Source organism: Mesoplodon mirus, assembly GCF_964341445.2.
Source record: "Mesoplodon mirus genome assembly, chromosome: 15".
Taxonomy (NCBI): domain Eukaryota; kingdom Metazoa; phylum Chordata; class Mammalia; order Artiodactyla; family Ziphiidae; genus Mesoplodon; species Mesoplodon mirus.
In genome coordinates, this window is record NC_138991.1 from 44,683,370 (window position 1) to 44,697,776 (window position 14,407).

Sequence of the window (14,407 nt, forward strand, 5' to 3'; positions counted from 1 at the left end):
CAATTCCTTATCTTCACATCAGCCCCACGCTTCAAATGAGAAGCGCATTTGCATAGCTGTTCGGCTGAAGCTGCAAAGCTCATAAAGTATTTGCTGGGGCTTTTGGTTGCATAGGAACTACTCTGAGTACAGTAACGCGGCGGGGCTGGGCCGGGCGCCAGGAAAACAACGGATTAGTATTTGGAACAAGAAATTACCCACCACTGGGAAACCAATTAGGTCCCTTATCCGAGCTCGTTACACGGGTGGAAATAGATGCGTTTTGGGCTTCACGCAGCCGGGGGTGCAAGGCCTATTTCCAACTTGCTGGGAAGCTGCTCGACGAGGGAGAAGGGGTGGGGACCCCCGGCAACAAGAACCTCACTGCCTGATGCCCAGGACACGGGGTCAAGGACAGATGGAAAGGGAAACAGCAAGCGCGAAAAGCCTGGATCAGACCGAGGGCAGGGACAGGCGGGGAGTGAGGGCCCCGCCCCCTCCAGGCTAGTTCCAGCGGAAGGGGGCGGGGCTTCTGGGGCCCTGGCACCGGTCCTCTGTCTCCGGGCCCTTCATCCAGAAGGCATGTGGGTGGGTCCTACTGGCCTTCTGGGGTATGACGCTGCCCACCTGTCCTATCTGGGCCGGGCAGCACCGCAGGGACAAGGCTCCGCATGCCAGGGTGGGGCCGGCTGTAGGCCGCTGGTGGGTTCAGCTCCTTCTGTTGCTCAGCAGGACACATGCCCTTGGCACATCCCTTCTTGGGCTTGACCAGAGGACAGAGGCCCTGCAGGACCGGCTCCCCTCAGGGGATCCCTCCTTCTCAACTGGGCCTGGGCGGGACCCAGGATGGGTAAAGGGGCGGTAGCAGTCCAGGCTAGACATCTGGAGGGGTCCAGGGGAAAGTCCCACCCGCTCAGCTGGCTCCGCAGCCCCCAGATGAGGCGGGGATGTGGTGGGGGTGGGAGCTGCTGGCCCCTCAGTGGGGGCCTCGGGAGGCAGGACCCCACGCCTGTCGGTATTGGTGTCTGACGCCTAGCCTCCTTCGCCCGCTCAGCCCTACTCCAGGCCCTGGCACGGCTGGCCATGGTACCTTCCTGCCTGGAGTCAGGCCGAGCCCGCGGATCCCACGACAGGCCTCAGCGGACTCAGGCCCTGCTTTGCTGGATCTCACGGTAGAGCCACGGAGCCAGGGGACCCCGGGCTCCCTGCAGCTGGCCTCAGGACCGCAGGGGACAGTGGAAGGCCACACCACACCACTTCTTCCACCTGCCCGGAACTCCTGTATTTCCCAGGGCCGTTCACCCCTTGAGTGCCTTCTCTCCAGTGGGCTCCATCCACGCTGCAGCTCCCTTCCAGCTCCTGGGGTCTGGGGTCTGGGCTGGCCCACACAGAGGCCTGAGGGCGGGGGACATGGGTGCTGAGGGGGGGCCGGGTGACGGAGCCCCACCCCGGCTGAGAGGACCAGCTCCCCCTCCTTCAGCGGTCAGCACCGCCAGCGTCTCGCTGTCTCCTTCTCGCTGATGCACGTTTTGGGGCGTAAGGCTGTCAAGGGAGAGCACAGAGGGAGCAGTGTCACCCAGCTGCCATCCCCAAGGGCTGCCCCATGCCCTTGGGGTGAAATCCAGACTGCCCGGGGGTTGCCATTCACGGCCCCTGGAGACCTGGCCTCCGCCCCCAGCAGCCTTGAGCTCGGAGCAGGCTCTGCCATGCTGTTCCCTCTGCCTGACCAGCCCTGAGCATCTTTCAGGATCCAGCTCAGGCATCCCTCCTCTGGCAAGCCCTCGCCCTGTGCACCCTCTCCTGGTTTCCCGCGGCCCAGGGCAGGGCAACCCTTTCAATACAGCGCTTCTGCCCTTAATGGCCCTTTTCCCTCTGTACATGCAAGGCTTGGCTTCTGGGAAGCACACGACATTGCTCCCGGGGTTCTGCCCCCATCAGCCCCCCGACAGCCCCCCGGGGAAGGCTCCTGGGCGGAGGAGAGGGGTCTGAGGGCTGGCAGGGGCGAGAGACAGTGCGTGATGCTGCGAGCTCCTTCTCTGTTCCGACCAGACTCCTGAAGGGGGGTGGGAGGGGTGCTCTGGGCAGAGAAGGAAGCTGACCTGGGTCAGCTGCATTCTGCTTCCTTTTCGAGTTGGTAACGATTTGGTTTTCATTCATCATCTGCACGTCCTGACCCTCCACCTGATTACTGCGGGGAGGGAAAAGCCAGAAGGTTCCATCAGGCTCCAGGCAGGCAGCGTGTCCCTGCCATCCTTCCTTGTTAGGGCCAGCAGGGGAGGTGATGGGGGAGGGGAGGTCACGGGCTCGGGGTGCACCTGATGGCGGTGTGCTTCTCCTGGTGACAGATGTCTGTGTCCTCGGTGAAGAGGATGGTGTGGTAGGGTACTGTGGGCTCGCACGTGGGCAGGATGCCCCTGACCAGGTGGCCCACCATGGCCAGGATCCCATTGTACACGAGCAAGTCATCCACCAGGAGCTGGACAGACAGAGGAGGGGCTGTGTGGCGTGTGGTCCATCATCCCCTTCGTCCTTCCCACGTGTGACCTCGGGCAAAGTGCATCACTGCTCAGAGCCTCGCCTACTAGGTGCGCGGCCCATGTTATGACTTCAAACCTTCATGACGACCAGTAAAGGCTCCTGGATTAGCCCCACATTGCAGATGGGGAAGCTGAGGCTCAAAGGGCTAAAATCTTTCACCCATGTGGCAGGGCTGGGAGGCAAACTCAGGTCTCTGGTCCCCCAGGGCCCTAGCTCTCCCTACCCCAGAGTCGCCTCCAGCAGGAAGAACTCCCTACACCAGTACGATTCGAGAAGAAAAGCCACTTTGTTTTTCTCGGGGTGATGATGCAAATCGCTCGGAGGTTTTGAATTCACGGTTGGATGGCAAATCTCCCTGCCTCTGAGGACCAGGCATTTGTGTCTAAGGTTGTATCTGAGAGAAGTAAATCAAACTGCGGCAAATGATAATTGCTGGCAGCCTAATTACCAACGAGCATAATTATCTCAAAAAACCCAGCCAGTGGGCTTCCCTGGTGGCGCAGTGGTTGAGAGTCTGCCTGCCGATGCAGGGGACACGGGTTCATGCCCCAGTCCGGGAAAATCCCACATGCCACAGAGCGGCTGGGCCCGTGAGCCATGGCCGTTGAGCCTGCGCGTCCGGAGCCTGTGCTCCGCAATGGGAGAGACCACAACAGTGAGAGGCCCACATACCACAAAAAACCAAACAAACAAAAAAACCCAGCCAGTAAGTACTTACGCCAAACTCCTTCACCCCTCGATGGGGTGTTTTCGCGTAATTCCACAGTTTGATCATTGACACCGTGGTAGGCTGATCGAAAATCACATAAACCCGGTTCACCTGTCAGAGAGAAGAACTAATTAAAACAGGCATGTTTAGGAACAGAGGCACTGGGCTGGGCCCGGGGTGCCAGGCGTGGGCCGGGGCGCCAGGGCGGTGGGTGCCCGAGGCAGTGCCGGCCCAGGTGGGCCGCCTGGGCTGCTCGGGGCCGCTGTGCGTGGGGTTCCCGCCGCCTTTCTTCTCCTTGCAGCCCATCTTGAGTCAGGTCACGTGTGGCTGCGTTTGCAACAAACCGCTGAGCTGGCTGTTGAAAGGCCTGTTTTCTGGGCCTGGCATGGCCGTCATTTAAATGCCTGCGGAGAACTGGGCGCGCCCTTCCCTTTCCTCCAGGTCAGGTCCAGAAACACAGTCTGGGGCTCCAGGGGCCAAGGGAACGGTCCCCAGCTCCAGAGTCAAGAGGCACGACCTCCGAGCAATCAGCACAGCCTTGACCCCTGTTTGTCCTTTCTCCGAATCATAAATGAAAAGCACAGCCGAGTGGCCCTGAAGGCACCGCTGGGTGATTTTCAGCGGAGATCTTTGAACCTCTGCTGGCGGAGGGGGAGGGAGGTGTCCCGATCCGTGGCAGATCAGCTAGTAAAGTGGGACCCAACAGCCTCCTCACCCCCAACAAAGACTCGCAAATATTAGGGGGCCCCTTGCAAGACAGAAGAAAGCAGTAAGAATTCAGTGTTGGCCACAGGCTGCAGACTTCGTTTTGTTCCAGCCCTGGGTCTCAGCCCCAGGAGGACGTAGGGGGATGTGGAAAGGGTCGGCCTTCTGCTTGTACCATGGAAATAATAAAGGTCTAGAGGAGGGTCCTCAAACTCAGTTGCCCACAGCGTTCAACTGGATACAAATGTTTGAGTCCAGCTAGAAGAGGGAGAGACGGAGAAACTGCTCTACACCCAAAGGCCTTCATGTGAAAGATGTTGGCAAATGCCTGCTGGCCAAGGTCAAGATGGCAGCCGGCTGGACTGGCCAGGGGGCCACCAGTTTGCAGCCCCAGGTCGGAGGGCTGATAGATCTGTGTGGTTCTCCTTTGCAGTGGTGGGGCTGAGGGGTTTGGCCTCTTCTCAAGGGAAACTGATGGACCATTGAAGGGGTGCTGCCCCTTCCTGTGAGGGTTTTGAGAGGAAAATGTACCCCTTATCTTCCCACCCAGTGGTCACAGGGGTAGATGCCCAGCCCCTGCTGCACATCTACACAGGCATCTGGCCCCGTGACTGAGCGGCTAGGGAGTGCTACCCAACCCGTCCCACCTCCTGGTCTCTCACCGCCCTCTCTACCACTATCGACCAGGCTCAGGTGGGCAAAGGCCCACCCCGAGGTTCGCCATCAGGCCTTGGAGCAAAGAGATAGGCAGGACCAACTGCAGAGTCTGAGATCTGGGAGACGGAGTCAGTTGGTTGGAAGCGCTTACCAGGCAGGTCTGAGGCCAGAGAGAGGGCAAGGTTGGGGTCAAGTGCCCAGTGGCATAAAAAGGGAGCAGAAACAGTGAATGTGGAGAGGCTGGGGCTGGGAAGAAGAGCACAGAGTGGACTCTGCAGAGAGAGCCAGGGGCAGAAAAGAGAACCATACAGGGATGTCTTGCAGGGATCGACAGATGCCCAGGCCCCCAGGACTGCTGCACTGGGCTCCTGGCCTCAGAGTCCAATGTGGCCCTTCATCTCCCTGGTGTCCCCTTATCATATGCACCCTCAGAGCAAAGGGAAAGAACTCTGGCCAGGAAGAGCCAACCTGTCAGATGTGTTAGCAAAGACCCAAGGCTTCCTGGAGGCCCCTGGGCATTTTGACTTGTTCGAGGTTAACCTGGCCTGGAAGAAAGATGTGTCACTGAGACCAGGGACAGAAAGCCACCTGCACACACACCCCCATCCACCCCAGGGCTGAGAGCCTCCGGAACCCACCAGGCCGGGCAGGATGGGAGCCAGCCACATGTGTCTGCCGTCACTGGTGTCGTTCACTTGGTCGATGAGCTTGTCGGGGGTCCGGACGTCCCCACATACGCCCTCCAGAGAGTTGACGCTGTCGGGGAAGGCGGCGATATCTGTGGACGCCTCTAAGCTCTCATAACCCAAAGCAGAATGCTCAGCACCGCGCACCGTGGGCCACTCTTGCAGCCTCCAGCCTCCATCACACTGACGGCGCGGCTCAGGGGGACGCCAGGGCAGGCGCACCTGCAGGGCAGAGCCGCCATCTGCTGCTCTGGGCAGCCAGAGGAGTGACAGCCAAATTAGACATGTTCTGGGGAAAATGAAAGCAAGGAGGCTGAGGGGAGTGGGGGTGAGAGTGGAGGCGTGGCCAGTTTCAAGGAAAGGGGAGGAGAGCAGGCAGAGAGCAGGCTGAAAAAGACGGGTTTCATGGAAGTGCTAGAGGCGGGAATAAAAACTGTTGCTGTCTCTTTGGAGTGTGGAGGGCAGACTCTGAGGTTTTCCTTTGCGAGGGGATGGACGGGGTCATGGCTGGATTCTGCCTTGGCATGTGACCACCCTACCGAGACTGGAAGGATGTGGGGGGCGGAGCCTGACTCAGCTATTGCTACTCAAGGGATGGGCATTAATGCGGACGGAGAGGACATGGTCCCAGCTCTGACCCTGCCATCCTGACCTGCGAGATCTTGGGCAAGTCATGGGCTATCTCTGGGCTTGTTTCCTCATCTGTAAAATGGGAATAAACATCTCTATGTCCCAGAACTGATGAAGACTTATACATCTAAGGAATCACTAATAACGATCAAAACCACCAAGAATCACTTATCCCAGGTGAGGAGCATGGTGCCACCAGGGCAAAGCAGAAAACGATCCAATCAGAACCCAGGGACCCCAAAGAGATGCAAGGGAGGCTTTCAGGTTTGACCTGCTCTGGTAGTTCCCTAACTGGTGCATCAGGGATCACAGATCAAGAGCCCAGAGGGGTCAGGCAGGTTGTATCAAAGGGAAGCAGGACAGCTCAGTGGTCAAGAGCAAGGTCTTTGGAGCCAGACTCCCAGCTCACTGGCTGTGTGACCTTGGGTAAGTTACTCAACCTCTCTGTGCCTCACTTCACAAGATTGTTGTGAGGGCAAATGAGGTACATGGGACAAGCCCTGGCACCGAGTGAGCCCTTGGTGAATATTAACACTATGTTTCTGGGGCCTGGGAGGTAACAGTGGAGGTAGAGGACTGGGATCAACCCGGTGGATGCGCTTGGGGAGAAAGGGCAGCAGACACTCAGGTCCAGCCATCATCACTATGCAGGACTGTGGCCTCGCACTGCCAACTTCTCAAGAGAAGCTGAAGATTGGGTTGTCATCTGAAACCTCCTGATTTTTAAAAAATATTAGCGACTAACTCAAAACATTTAAAAACTCACTGGGCTAACAGTTTGCTAATTCTGGTGTCGGTATTCTGTGAGCAAAGGGCTCCATGGTCAATAAATTCAGGACACACTGGGTTGAACACAATAGAACAGGTTTCTCCCTACAGGTCTTGTCAGAGCCTTTACAACTCCAAAGTGTCTGTGGTTCTCCAAGAGGGGGCTGCAGTTGGTAGCCTCTCCCAAATTCCTGAACCACAGGACTCTTTGTTTTATGGATGTCTTGGCAGGTGTGCCTGGGAGCTTCTCTCTGCTTTGCAAGGGTCACATCTGACTGTAAGTAGAGCCCAGTGGCATTTTTAATTTCCAGGTCTGGTTCCTACAGGGACATTTCTCTCTACATTAGAGGATTTGGCTTCTTCCCCCGACCCTCCCATGCTCCCTGCAGTCTGGGTGGAGCCCCCCTTCTGCCTAGAAAGGATACTGTTTTCCGACAGAGGGATTTTTTCTCCCCGTTCGTCATACAGCTCCAGGCCGGTAAGACCGATGTAATAGGGGTCACCCCAGCTGGTCAGGAGCTGAAACTGGAAAATGACTGGTACATGTTATTAAGGAAACACAGGCTTAATTTTCTGGAGAACAGAGGAGAACAATTACAAAGATAAAAGAGATATGTATATATATATAAACATATATATATATTTTTATAGAGATGAACGAGAGAAAAAAATGATTTCTTTTTCCTTTGAGACTGAAGTCAATCAAAATATATGTGGCACGAAATTTTCTTTAATTTAAACTGCATATGAATGTGTGTATGTGTGTTTTAAGAATTCAAAAGCTTTCTCCAGGCCCCAGGAGGTAGGAGGACACGCGGGGAGGGTGCACTCCAGGGAGCTGGCAGGGGGGACGCATCTGTCACAAACTCAGTATTTAGAGCTGGACAGTGACCAGGCCTCAAACTACCTCCTGTCTCAGTTTCCCTGGTTGTAAAATGACACAAACACAGTGCCTGTTCCCTGCTCCACCCGTTTCAAGTGTGCAGGGCGTGAACAGGGTGTGGGGATGCGGGAGCATCACAGCATTGGGGGGATGGGCCCTGGCAGGGTGACCCCCCCCCCAACTCCCGCATTACTGACTGCGCCTCACACAGACAACCAGGCATCCAGCCCTTCCTCACCTCTGTCCCCCACTGGCTCCCAGCATCCCCAGGAGCAGGCAGGCCGGGAAGCCTGATAAGTGGTAGGGTGGTCCCCAGGCGATAAAGCCGGAGGGAGAACAGGCTAGTGAGAGAGCCAGGCTGTCTGTGTTCACTAACCCGGTCCTACCCCTTCCCGGCTAGGTGGCCTGGCAAGTCAGTTAACCTCTCTGTGCCTCAGTTTTCTCAGCTGTGAAATGGGGATGCAGTAGCCACCTCACAGGGCTAACACATGAGGTTCATACAGGCGGCCTACTGCAAACAGTGCCGGGCGGCAGAAAGGGTCCAGCACAGTTGAGCTATGATTCCTTCTCTCTTCACCTCCTCCCTGCCTGGTTCCAAGGAGGGACCCCAGCCCAGTCCCCGGGTCGGTTCCAGCTCCTCTGACCCCTCCCAGCTACAGTCCTTGGCGCTGCCTCCTGAACCTTGGCCCACCCGGGGGGCGGGGCCTGGAACTCCTCGGTCCCAGCAGCACCCAGTGTCCCCAGGGACCCGGGAGCTCTCCCATCCTCCCCTTAGTTTCCCTGCATGGGCTCCAGCTGCCTTGGCTGTGGCCTGGCTGAAACCCAGGGCAGCAGCTGAGGCCCAGACCCCACCTCAGGTCCCGCGAGGAGGCCACAAGGGCCTCGCCCTCTCCCTGGGTTCTGGGCATAGACCCAGTGGCCGGGATGTGAGGCGAGTGGAGGAGGATACAGCCACAGGGCATCAGGGGCGCCTCATAGTCCATGCTCGCCCGCTCCAGGCTCTTTGTGTCCAGTCTGAAAAAACACAAAACAGCACCAGGAAGCAGAGGATTGCAGTGGCCCGAGTCGCTGGTCAGTTATCTCCCGGGGAGGCAGTGGGGGAAGGACAGACAAGCTTCTGGAGTTTCCATCTACTGGGGGAGGCTCGTCACCTTGGGTTTGACTCGCATTCCTCAAAAAAACCCTGGGAGGTGGGTACTCTCACATCCCTGTTGTGGGTGAGGAAGCTGGAGCACAGGGAAGTGAAGTCACTTGCTCAAGGTCACACAGCTGGGAGGTGGCACAAGTGGGATGTGACCTGAGGTTGTCTGGTTCCAGGGTCCACACTCTTAATCACCCCACCCAACTTTAGCCCCTTCATGAACAAGGTAAGTCCACACCATTCTGAGAGCTGAGTGAGACCCACGATGGGCCAATGGGGTGGAGTGCTGGGAGCGGGCAGGCTACCCCAGGCAGTAATCAGGGAAGTGATGTCTGAGCTAAGGAGGAGGCAGCCATGGGAAGAGTCAGAGCCGAGCCTTCCAAGCCAAAGAGCACCCAGAACAAAGGCCCTGAGGTGGGATGGGGCTGGACAGTTGATGTTTGTCCCAGAAAGCAGACAGACGGGCTGAAGTGTGGGGTGGGATGGGAGGCGGGCAGGGAGAGGAGGCAGGGAGGTGGGGAGAGCCCTGAAGTCTTTGTTTCATGATCTTGAGCAAGAGGCTTCACTCGCCTGGGACTCAGTTCCCACATCTGTGAAATGGGCCTAACAATCCCTGCTTCAAAGGGTGGTTGGAAGGATTCCCTGAAGGATGACTACAAAGCATCTGGCTCACAGAAGGCACACGGGAGGGAGCCTCTCTCCTCCTCCAGACTCCTCCCCGCGGGGCTTCTCTCCCTGGTCCACGGCCAGTGCCCTCCAGCCCTGGCCTGGTTTTCTTCAGTTTCAAGGGCAGTGTTATAATTAAGTGACTATTCCCAGTATCTGGCCCAAGGAGTGATCCCAGCTACAGTGGAGGGAAACTCATTTTGTTTTGAGAGCTTGGCCTCTGGTACTTGGACATCAGGGGGTTTAAATGAATAAACTTAACGTGGCATTTACAAATTGTTATGAACTTAATGCAGCTGAGATGGGCCAAGCAATCCCAGTGAATCCATGAAATGTTAGGCTCTATTTTTCTCCTTGAATCTTTCTAAATCAGGAATATAGAAACAAGAGGAGGAAGGTCCTTCCCCGAATTGGCCAGCAGGCATTTCTGGAATCTAGGCAGGCTTGAGCCTCTCTTCCCAGCAGGAAGCACAACGAAGAATTTAAAATCTCAAGCACTCCAGACTGTGAGAAACCCAAACATCCCCAGACAAGGTGGGTACATCCCCCAGGCTTCCGGAGAGGCTTGGCTATGCTTAAGAAAACAGCCAAGTTGAAAAGCAATGTGTTTTGATCATCATTTCAAAGCCCTTTAGGTACACGTTTCAGAGCACATGCAAAGCCAGTGCCCTTGGGCCGGGAGGGACCATTCATGGAGCCACTCCCCTCACCTCTGGGCTGGTGGGGGCAGCGGGCAGGGGTGCAGGTAGTCCACAAAGAGGATTTCTTGAGCAAAATCAAAGTGGCAGTTTCCCGGCCCCTTCCGGATGAGGAAGCCCTCAGGAGGGGAGACGCACAGGCCATCCAGGGAGACGTGGACGATTTTGGCCTAGCAAACAAAAGAAATAACAAGTCTGAAGAACAGGAGCCAGTGTGAGGAGGGCGGTGAGCGCTGACGTGGCTGGTGCTGCTGGCAGCTGGCATGTATGACTGGGGGCCTTCACAGAGCCCCCAGGCCTTTCTCCCAGACCAGAAGCACTTGGCCGGGGTCCCCTTTCCAGTGCCATCCCTACTCTGTGCTGGGCGCTGGACGGTATAGCAGGGGAGCAGGCAGGTGAGGCCCCAGCCACGGTGGACACGCACAGACCTTCCCTGGTCTACTCAGCTGCAGTGGCCTGAGGAGGTATGACATGGTGGTCAAGGGCGTGGACTCAGCTGCTCTGAGATCCACCATGAGTAGTTGTGCAAGTTACTTGACCTCCCTGCCTCAATTTCCTCATCTGTTAAATGGGCTCAACGAGGAGCTGACTTATATAAAGTCTCCAGAACAGAACAGTGCCTTGCACAAAATACACACTGCAACAGTGTTAGCCTAGACTGATCCTTCTTCAAACCCTGGCTCATACCTCACCTCCTCTCCTAGCACCTTCCCCTGCGACAGAAATGGGCCCCTTCCTGATATTCCTTCTCACAGCCGTTGGCTTGTCCTTTTAAGGGCATGTATTCCCTAGCTGTGTCCTCCATGGTTTTGGGGTCTCCCCTGATGGCAGAGACCCCAGCTGGATTATCTCTACATCTGCCTCTGGGCATGGCACACAGTAGGAGCTTGCTGAATTGATTGGATCTGGGCCACCATGGCCCCCTGTTATAGGCCAGATTTTGCCAGCCGGATGGCCAGGATCTGCCAGTAAATGTCAAAGCCTAGTGGCAGGATCTGAGGTGGCTCAGCTCTGTTCCCCTGGGGAAGGGCGGTGGTAGGGGAGCAGAAAGCGGGGCTAAGCCAGTACCCTCTCTGACTCCACATTTTGGAATCAGGGCTCCTTGGCACCTCACTCCACCTTCACGGTTAGCAGCCCAGCCAGCTGCTGACCAAACTGGTGGTGTTTCACCCTGGAAGACACAGAGGGCTTCTCCATGAGGAAAGGAAGGGGCCCTGTCCTGGGTCTCATGGATAACAATGTACCCTGGGGCTCTTCACCCTTCAGCATTTAGGGAGCCCCCGTAACTCAGTCAGTCAGTCACAGGGTGCATAAATCTAAAAGGTGTAGAGGGGCTGGAAATGGCGACCCCAAAGCTATCTCACTACACCCCCACTCTGCTTTCCTCAAGCCTAATTCCTGCCTGGGCCCCAGGGCTGTGACTCAGGCCTGGCCAAACAGAACTGTCACCCACTGGCCATGTGGATGCAAGAGCCACGTGGTTCTTGGGGTTTTGCTGGCTTGCTCTGCTAGACTTGGAGCATGCAGGATGCAAGCCCAGAGCTGCCAGGGTTGGCCCGGAGGAGAAAGCCACCTGAAGTGAAGCTGGCAACAGAGCAAAGCAGAGGTCCAGGAAGTCCCTGTCCCTCTTCTAGGGCCACCACCACCTCCTGGGAGCATCTCTGACTTCCCCAGACCCCGGTTCATTGCCTCAGAAGGGGCTTTTATTATCACCTCCATCTTATAGCTAAGGAAACTAGAGTTCTGAGAGGCTAAGCAATTTGCCCAAGGACACACTGGAGGGGTGTGCAGCCCACCTCCTGGACTGCCAGGCCTGGCTCTAACCTCATGCCAGGGGCTCAGAGCCAGGGTGCCCAGTGGTGCCTTGTGGGGTAGGCAACTGATGCACTTCCCTGGGGAGGGAGGGGCCAGAGTTCCCATTACTCTGTGCCCTGGGATCGCCCTCTCAGATGGCGCTCATCCCCCCTCCCATGGTGGCCATTCATCACTGGCATCAAGGCTGGTGGGGGCCAGACCTGGGAAGCAGGGGCTCTGGGCCCAACGTTTCCAGGCGGTAAATCCAGGTCGTGGAAGCTCAACTGGAAAGAGGGATTCACTCAAGGGAAGGGAAAGGCCCAGAGGCATGAGTTGAGGCAAAAGAATGTTTCTTTAACGCCAATATAGCTGACATTTTATTCGCGCTCGACCCAAGAGCACGCTTACAAAGACACCAGGGCGGCCTGGGGAGGGTTTGTAAACGACACACTCAGGGGAGCCAATGCTCCTGAAGGCAAGCACCAGGGGGCTGGGGGCTGCTCACTCCGCTGTGATAAACCACCACAGTCTTAAGTCCCTGGACATATTGGGGACCCAGAACTGGGCTCACAGCATCCTCACAGGCTGGGTCCTGGCTTTGTCAACTTCCGTGGGCCAGAGGCAGGTATCCTCCTCCTTTTACAGACGAGGAAACTGAGGTCCAGGGAAGGCGGGCCACTTGCCAAAGGTCACACAGCTGGTAAGGGTCAGAGGGGGGGATTCAGATGCAGAGCCTTGTGCATTTAGGGCCCTAACTGCATTGCTATATTTTAGGTGACCTTGTCATCATCACTTCCATGTAGTGGGAGGGGACAAATGTCTCATGGTTCATGGTCACACAGGTCAGAAAAACCCATGAAAGGGGGCACTTCTTTTTTTTTTTTTTTTGCAGTACGTGGGCCTCTCACTGTTGTGGCCTCTCCCGCTGCGGAGCACAGGCTCCAGACGCGCAGGCCCAGCGGCCATGGCTCATAGGCCCAGCTGCTCTGTGGCATGTGGGATCCTCCCGAACCAGGGCACAAACCCGTGTCCCTGCATTGGCGGGCAGACTCTCAACCACTGCACCACCAGGGAAGCCCCAAGGGGCACTTCTGATGCTCTTTTCCACATGCCATCAGAGGCCCCTGCTTTTTCACACCCAGAAGGAGAAGAACATAGTGTAGAAATTAAGAGTGTAGGTTCCAAGCTCAGCAGACGTGGACTGGGCCTCTAGCTGTGTGACCTGAGACGAGTGACTGGACCTCTCTAAACCTCAGTTTTCAATACCCTGAAAGATGGGGCTAATAACACCTGCCTCCCAGAGGCTGGGATGTGGGTCCAACGAAATGACAAAGGCGTGAGAAGCCCTCAGCCCGGGCCTGGCCCCCAAAGCGCTCAGTGAACAGCAGGGCTGCAACCAGCCCCTGTGAGTTAGGGGCTGGGCCTGCTGAGGAGCCCTGAACCCCCAGAAGAGACAAGGCGCTGCAGTTCTCCGAGTCTGCCCTGGGCTCTTTAGCCTGCACTTGCTGTTTGCAGAAGAAGGAAACAGCAGCAGCTCTCTCTCCCTGGCTGTAACCTCCCCCAGCTTCATTTGGAAAGTTCTGAAGGATTTACGCTCCTCTCTGGCAGCCACGCCAGCCATTCATCAAGGTGCTGTTTCCCTGACAGTGGACTGAGCGCAGCTGCTGTTGCCCGGCTTACCCCTCGATAGGTGTCCTCGGGAGATTTATTGTAGTTCCAGAAGCGCAGGCCTGCGATGCTCTCGGCTCTGTCGAAGTGGATCGTGACCACGTGGTCCAGCCCCGGCAAGAAGGGGATCAGCCACATGTGCTCACCCTCCATCGTGATGTTGGCTCCATCGATTAACCTGCGCTCAGTGGGGAAGGAGCGGAGAGATGGGGGCAGCCCGGTCTGCTGGGAGAACTCACAGTGTAGGGTGTACACCCACTCCTCTCCCCATGGCAGCCCCTGCCTGGCATGAGCCTGGCTGGATCCGGCTCATTACGGGGAGGTGAGACTAATTAAAGCAACAGTGAAGAGCCATCTCCCATCTGTGAAGTCAGACAAAATAGGAAAACAAGGGGGGAAATAACAGTCTGTGCTGTTAAAGGTACAGTGAAGCCATCATCAAGGTTTTTAAAACGGGGATGCGGGTGTGTGCTATTTTTTAGGACCCTTTAACCCAGCGATCCCATTTCTAGAATTTATTTCCCCTAAGAAAAATGTATGCAACATGTCAAAAAGCTATCTGCACCAAGATACTACTTACATTAGCAACAAACAAACAGACCCTAAAAGGTCTCAAAATAGGGAAAAGTTCAGTAAATCTGTACGGTAGTTAAAATGATAATCACAAGGATGATGCAGTAACGGGAAAAGGCAGGCTACGGGACGGCAGGGGCGCTGATTTTAATGCTGTAAAATGAGGACAAGGACCAGGAGAGATTATGCAAAACTGAAAGATATATTTCTGTCAGAGGGGATGGGGGAGTGTGACTATTTCTATTTTCCCAAATTTCTATAAAGTGATGTATTGACTCCATGGTACATTTTGAAAGAATTCTATTCCTTCTT

General features: G+C 56.2%; 1 protein-coding gene across 1 annotated transcript in view; it reads right to left on the bottom strand.

Moving 5' to 3' along the window:
* Window positions 1-1,351: 1,351 nt before the first annotated feature.
* The window catches only part of KATNIP (katanin interacting protein), a 198,147-nt gene continuing 185,091 nt past the window's right edge, over window positions 1,352-14,407 (bottom strand). Inside the window, exons 20-28 of the mRNA XM_082600399.1 lie at window positions 13,535-13,700; window positions 10,073-10,230; window positions 8,505-8,569; window positions 7,098-7,208; window positions 5,227-5,366; window positions 3,236-3,337; window positions 2,295-2,455; window positions 2,079-2,167; window positions 1,352-1,521 (exon numbers count right to left, since the gene is read on the bottom strand). Of these exons, the coding sequence (XP_082456525.1) occupies window positions 1,463-1,521; window positions 2,079-2,167; window positions 2,295-2,455; window positions 3,236-3,337; window positions 5,227-5,366; window positions 7,098-7,208; window positions 8,505-8,569; window positions 10,073-10,230; window positions 13,535-13,700 (1,051 nt within the window). The 3' untranslated portion in view covers window positions 1,352-1,462. The remainder of the gene's footprint in view (window positions 1,522-2,078; window positions 2,168-2,294; window positions 2,456-3,235; window positions 3,338-5,226; window positions 5,367-7,097; window positions 7,209-8,504; window positions 8,570-10,072; window positions 10,231-13,534; window positions 13,701-14,407) is intronic.